The sequence below is a fragment of the Phocoena sinus genome, chromosome 17, assembly GCF_008692025.1.
Source record: "Phocoena sinus isolate mPhoSin1 chromosome 17, mPhoSin1.pri, whole genome shotgun sequence".
NCBI lineage: Eukaryota > Metazoa > Chordata > Mammalia > Artiodactyla > Phocoenidae > Phocoena > Phocoena sinus.
In genome coordinates this window covers 38,718,724-38,724,723 of record NC_045779.1, presented here as the reverse complement: position 1 = coordinate 38,724,723, position 6,000 = coordinate 38,718,724, and the positions used below count along the sequence as shown (strand labels likewise).

At 36.7% G+C, this 6,000-nt stretch overlaps 1 protein-coding gene across 4 annotated transcripts in view; it reads right to left on the bottom strand.

Annotated features, from left to right (window-relative positions):
• Positions 1 to 1,820: 1,820 nt before the first annotated feature.
• Positions 1,821 to 6,000, bottom strand: part of DPY19L4 (dpy-19 like 4) — a 63,004-nt gene continuing 58,824 nt past the window's right edge. For 3 of the 4 annotated variants that reach the window (XM_032609838.1, XM_032609839.1, XM_032609841.1), the window contains one exon: positions 1,821 to 5,834. In XM_032609838.1, coding sequence (XP_032465729.1) covers positions 5,670 to 5,834 — 165 coding nt within the window. In that variant the 3' untranslated portion in view covers positions 1,821 to 5,669. The remainder of the gene's footprint in view (positions 5,835 to 6,000) is intronic. The other variant, XM_032609840.1, reaches the window with a different exon arrangement.

Below are 6,000 nucleotides of genomic sequence, written 5' to 3'. Positions count from 1 at the left end.
AGCCTCTATCACATGGTCTCTTGGCTTCTGTTTCCTTGAATAAAGCTTACGCACCTGAGAATAATCTGGGACTGATACTGAACAGGGCTCTTGGCCTTCCCCAGTCAATAGAAATTGATCAGAGGCCAGTCAAGAAATTCAGACAACGCTTTATCGGGGCCCCTGCTGCAGCAAGGAGGAGCAATAACAAGTAAGGTTCCCTTGCTCACTCCCTGAGGGCGGCGAGCTGCTTCCTTATATGGGGTGATAGTAGGGGTGTGTCCAGGGGTCGGGCCAGAGCGATGACTCAAGTGTTTTGCCCACCCCTTTGGTGGTGGTGTGTGCAGGGGGCATGTGCAGTAGTACCCTGCTTTTGCTCCGGGTCTTCATAAGTGGCAGTTAGTTTTGGGTTTTTTTTTGTCTTTTTGTATTTTTTGCCCATAATTCGTCCCAACTGTGCATGCACATAGTTATTTTTAGTCCCTTATAGTTTCTTTGTTTCAATATTTTGTAGCTGGAGGAGACATTTGTCCAGGTACAGGCATTGCAGGAGTGCAGCAAAGGGTCCCAGGTCCCAGCCTGTCTCAGCCTCTTCGGTGGAGGTTGCTGCTCAGTTCTTTCTGCCAAAGAGGTCCCCATCTCCTAGATCTCCCATTCCCATAAATCTGAGATAAATGCCAGAAGCCAGCCAAGAGAGCAAATCTAGCTTTAAATCCCAGTTACAACATTTACTTGCTGTATGAACATTATCCGTAAAATGGACATAATAATACTAATTATTCTATAGAGTTGTTAAAGAATTAAATGAAAAAATTATGTCAAAGCATATAGTATAGTGACTAGTACAAAGTAAATGCTCAATAAGTGTTACTAAATATGGCCAGTGGCCTAGTCCAAAAATTCAAGCTGGGCCAGATTCCCTCTCTCAGAAACTTGAAATGAATCTAATAGATCAAGGCAATTAAAAAATTGGAGTTGAAGCTGAAATGATGCCATGACCCAGATTTAGGAATGGGCCAAGCCAAAGGAATAAAAAAGTAGGAAATGAGTAAGCATAGGTAAACTAACTGTTAACAGAGGAGATGCAGTGAGATGCAGATGTCTGGTGAGGGACCATGCAGCAAACGAGAGACACTGGTTACTTAGGAGGTCTTGGCTCCTGATATTTCCACAATGAAACTCCTCCCTCCTTAACTTTTTTTTTTTTTTTTTCCGGTACGCGGGCCTCTCTGTTGTGGACTCTCCCATTGCAGAGCACAGGCTCCACACGCGCAGGCTCAGCGGCCATGGCTCACGGGCCTAGCCGCTCCGCGGCACGTGGGATCTTCCCGGACCGGGGCACGAACCCGCGTCCCCTGCATCGGCAGGCGGACTCTCAACCACTGCGCCACCAGGGAAGACCCCTCCTTAACTTTTAAGGTACGTTAACTTCTGCTCTTTGCAAGTGGAAGCCCATGAGTCACAACTACTGAGCCCGCGTGCCACTACTGAAGCCCATGCACCTAGAGCCTGTGCTCTGCAGCAGGAGAAGCTACTTCAATAAGAAGCCCGCGCACCGCAACAAAGAGTAGCCCCCGCTCGCCGCAACTAGAGAAAAGCCCGCGCACAGCCACAAAGACCCAGTGCAGCCAAAAAAACGGCACATAAGATTATACATACCAAAATTAGAACGTTGCAAATTCTACGAGACTTCTAAACAGAAATGATTCAGAGATGCTTTTATGTTAAATTCAGCAAATATGGTTCTAAAATGCTCCCCCTTTTTTTTAATTACGGAAAACAAATATAATGCTTAGAAACCTCAGTGGATGGAAAATGGCTGAATCAAATACATTCCTTTGCAATTTTCACAACTAACTTTATTTAAAGTATTAATTTTACACATTCCAAAACTAAATAATGAGCTATTATTTCAATAAGAATTACTTGCAGCTTTTCAGAGGTGTAATTTTAATACATATTGGGATCTAAAACTATTAGCAAATAGCAACAATAGAGAATGTATATTTTAAAAACTGGACAAATGAGATAATATATTGTGATGTAAATCAGGAAGTAGTTATTTGCTTTACAATAGGTTCTTGAATACACAGAATAGTTCATATTATATGCCCTATAAATATTCATGCATTTAAAATAAATTTACCAAGAAATTGATTTACATACAACTTTTAGAAACCCCAACAATTTTATAAAGAGAGACACTACTTTTACCCACAAAAGGCAACAAAATGTTTTAACAGTTCAAAAATAGAAAGGGCCAAAAACCAATTGATTTCCCCAAAACAACAAAGTTTAATAAGATGGCTATTCACTGTTCCTTTCAAGAAATTAACAGCCTATTTTTTTAAAGCATATTTTTCAGCCCCAACTTGTAACCCACTTTGACCTCCATTTCTACTTTTCCTTGAATCAATCTAGACTGTACAGAAGTGTCATAACATTAGGTTTTTAGCAATTTGGGTTAATGTCCTGAAAAAACATGCTGTGTATATACTCAGAAAGTAATGAAGAAAAAAATTTAGAAGTGCAATGCATACTCCATAGGCTGTAAAACCCTACCAGTCTAACAAAAAGCACCGAGACACAGATGCCAAAGTTAGAGAAAATGTAAACCAGCAGAGTCAATATCATACACCTTATCAAGTTTTACTTATTCTACTGTTTGGCATTTGAGAAGCTAAATAAATTAATTTAGCAGGCTAGAAATCCCATCACTACCCTTAACAAAGATTTGCTTACCAATGAATTAAAGTTAATAGTGAAAATAGCATAGTGAGGATTCTTTCTCTGTGCTTAATGATGAGGAAAAAGTTACCAAACTTTTCTTATGAAAAAGTAAGAAATGGATAATTTTTTTTTGAAAATAAAAAGTAAACTTTTATTTACTTTTAACCTTCTTATTTTAACCTCCTTATTAAGGCACTTATTTCAATAGTTTTGCAACATCAAGGGCAAAGTATTTATGTTTTGTATTTCTTTGAGAAATTCCTTCTACCCCAAACCCATAAACTTTGCCCCTTTCACAGTAGATCTTTATTGTCATATCTAACAACGGTAAGTTACCCAAATGGAATTACTTGCAGAATTCTTAATCATTTGTTACTCTACAAATAAGGAAATTAATTAAATGCTCCTGAAAGTTTTCTAGCACTATTGTTTTAACTACAGCTAAAATAGAAGCAAATAAGCTTATCTTTCATACCCAGTTATTATTATTTCTATAATAAGCTTCACATTTTTCTTTTCAACTGATGCTGAGTGAAAACTTCATTATTTAAAAAATTCAATTAAAAACGGATCCAAATCTATTTAAGAAATAAGTTGACAGAAGCAAAAGCAACTTACCAATACGTCAAAAACAAAAAAACATACAACAATCAAAACTAATTCAGCATATTTGATCATGAAGTAAATCAATAAAAATTCAATTAAATATCTCACGCTACATAGAAAGTAGGTTGTTCTATTTCCCTTTCAAAATATGTGAGCTGGGCTTCCCTGGTGGCGCAGTGGTTGCGAGTCCACCTGCCGATGCAGGGGACACGGGTTCGTGCCCCGGTCCGGGAAGATCCCACATGCCGCAGAGCGGCTGGGCCCGTGAGCCAGGGCCGCTGAGTCTGCGTGTCCAGAGCCTGTGTTCTGCAACGGGAGAGGCCACAACAGTGAGAGGCCCGCGTACCGCAAAAAAAAAAAAAAAAAAAAAAAAAAAACAAATGCAAGCTGACTTTTAAATTACATTGTTTTACATGCTCCCTCTAATTGTAAGTACTACCATGTGACTATTCACTGTTTACTTAGGTAACTATGGTAATATTTTCGTAAGGCTTGAAGCTAAATACTAGTGACTCACTATTAAGATGTACAGAGAACCTGAAATAACCTGCCTGTAGCTATCTTAATATAATTGTTAAAAGTTATATAAAAACGTGAAATGAGAACCAGTAAAACTAACGCACCAGACATATGACACTGCCATCAAACAATTCTTAAGCTCCACAAGAACAAAACATCTTAGAGCTAATCTAAGAATGCATGTGCTTTTGTACTTTTAAAATATATATTACAGAAAATAAAGAAAATGGAAAGATGTTCCTTTCTAACGTAGTAATTCAGAGTAATGAAATTGCAATTTTTACAGCACTCTTAACAAGTGAAAAAATTTTAAATCTGTTCAATTAACAGGTGTATAAGGTAAAACTGAATATCTATCCCATCTTATTAAAATGATACATCATCCTGAATCTCTATATAAGGCCAAATTAATCATTTAGAATTTCTTTTAATTAATAATTAAAAATATGAAAACATTTAACTTAAAGGAACATAACAGATTGTGGAACTGTGCTCTGAATTTTATTATAATTGTCATTTTGTTCTTAATGTTTAAGATTGTATCATTGTTTCATAAATAATAGCACTTGTGTTTTATCATAAATACACCTCTATGCAGAGGTATGTTAAACAGCATCTGCACATATCTCCATAAACTGTTGCTCACTTTAGTTGCTCATATTCTCATTCTGATAAAAACTTAATTTTTTACTTAATACTTCAATAGAAAACATGTGAATAGATTATATACTCCATATCCATATTTTTTAAAAACCTAAACAACATGCTTTTATTTTTTTCTTATTTTTAAATTTTGAACATTCTTTTAAATGTCTGTTTTAAAAAATATATAGGTGAGCTTCCCTGGTGGCGCAGTGGTTGAGAGTCCGCCTGCCGATGCAGGGGACGCGGGTTTGTGCCCCGGTCCGGGAAGATCCCACATGCCGCGGAGGGGCTAGGCCCGTGAGCCATGGCCGCTGAGCCTGCGCGTCCGGAGCCTGTGCTCCGCAACGGGAGAGGCCACAACAGTGAGAGGCCCGCGTACCGCAAAACAAACAAACAAACAAACCAAAAAAAAAAACATAGGTAACAAGAGTTACTGTTTTATCATGATTAAATTGGTATCAAATTTATGGGCATAAGTGGAAAAACTAACCACTTAATAGTCATAAAGTGATGAAATGCAATATCATACAACGTATATTACTAAGAAAGTGCTTATTTACATAAGCAGCAGATGAGGAGAGCAGTATCATGGAAAATCTGGATATATCTTTATGTATATCCTTAAAAATCTCTTTCCTTTATATAATTTCCATTTTAACTTAAATGCCACAAATTTTCAGTGAACATTTAAATTAGTTTTTTATTGTAATATTTCAGTTCTATTATACACCATGAAATACCTTCAGAAACTTCCTTGAGGGAAAGAATAATTCTTTCCTTCTATGCTATAATTATATCACATTAATTATTTATTAAATGTTATATTTGAGATATATACTCTGACCTTGAACATATTCAAATTCAAGACTAATGTTATGATGGAATGAAGATTTATGAGGAAAATTTTACAATAGTTTAGAAGGTAAAATCTTTAAAGACCATGTAGCAGTAAGGAAGACACCTGGCTGGAATGATGCCGAGTGGCAGGTTTGACATTTTACCAAAGGACAGTAATGTTTGATCTTCTTTCCCCCACAGAATTCTAGATCCAGTTAACAGCAGGAGGGGAAAAGCAGCAGCAACATTTCAAATGTCCATACTCTGATTTCCAAAAGACACCACGTAGGTAGAAGAAAATTGCATTTTACTTCAGGTGGTATAAGTCTTTGAAATGAAGGCTCTGCTATTTTTCAAGACTGAAAGGATATCACAGTGTTGATTTTATACACAAAGTAGGATCTGTTCCAGTATACTCTAGTGAAATAATTCACATAAGGAGAATAGTTAATTTTGACCTCATGACAAAATCTTCCATGTTTTGAGTAGGTTATCTTGTCACCTTCTTCACAAACCACCTATCAAACGATATGAAACAAAATATTAAAAAGCTTATTAAGCTTACAGGAGAAATGCAATCAATGTACAAGTGATGATATTTATATGAAGAAATATATTATTGCTAAACATGGACTATCTCACATTGGTTAGCAAACATCTCATATTGTTCAGCAAATAAAAGCC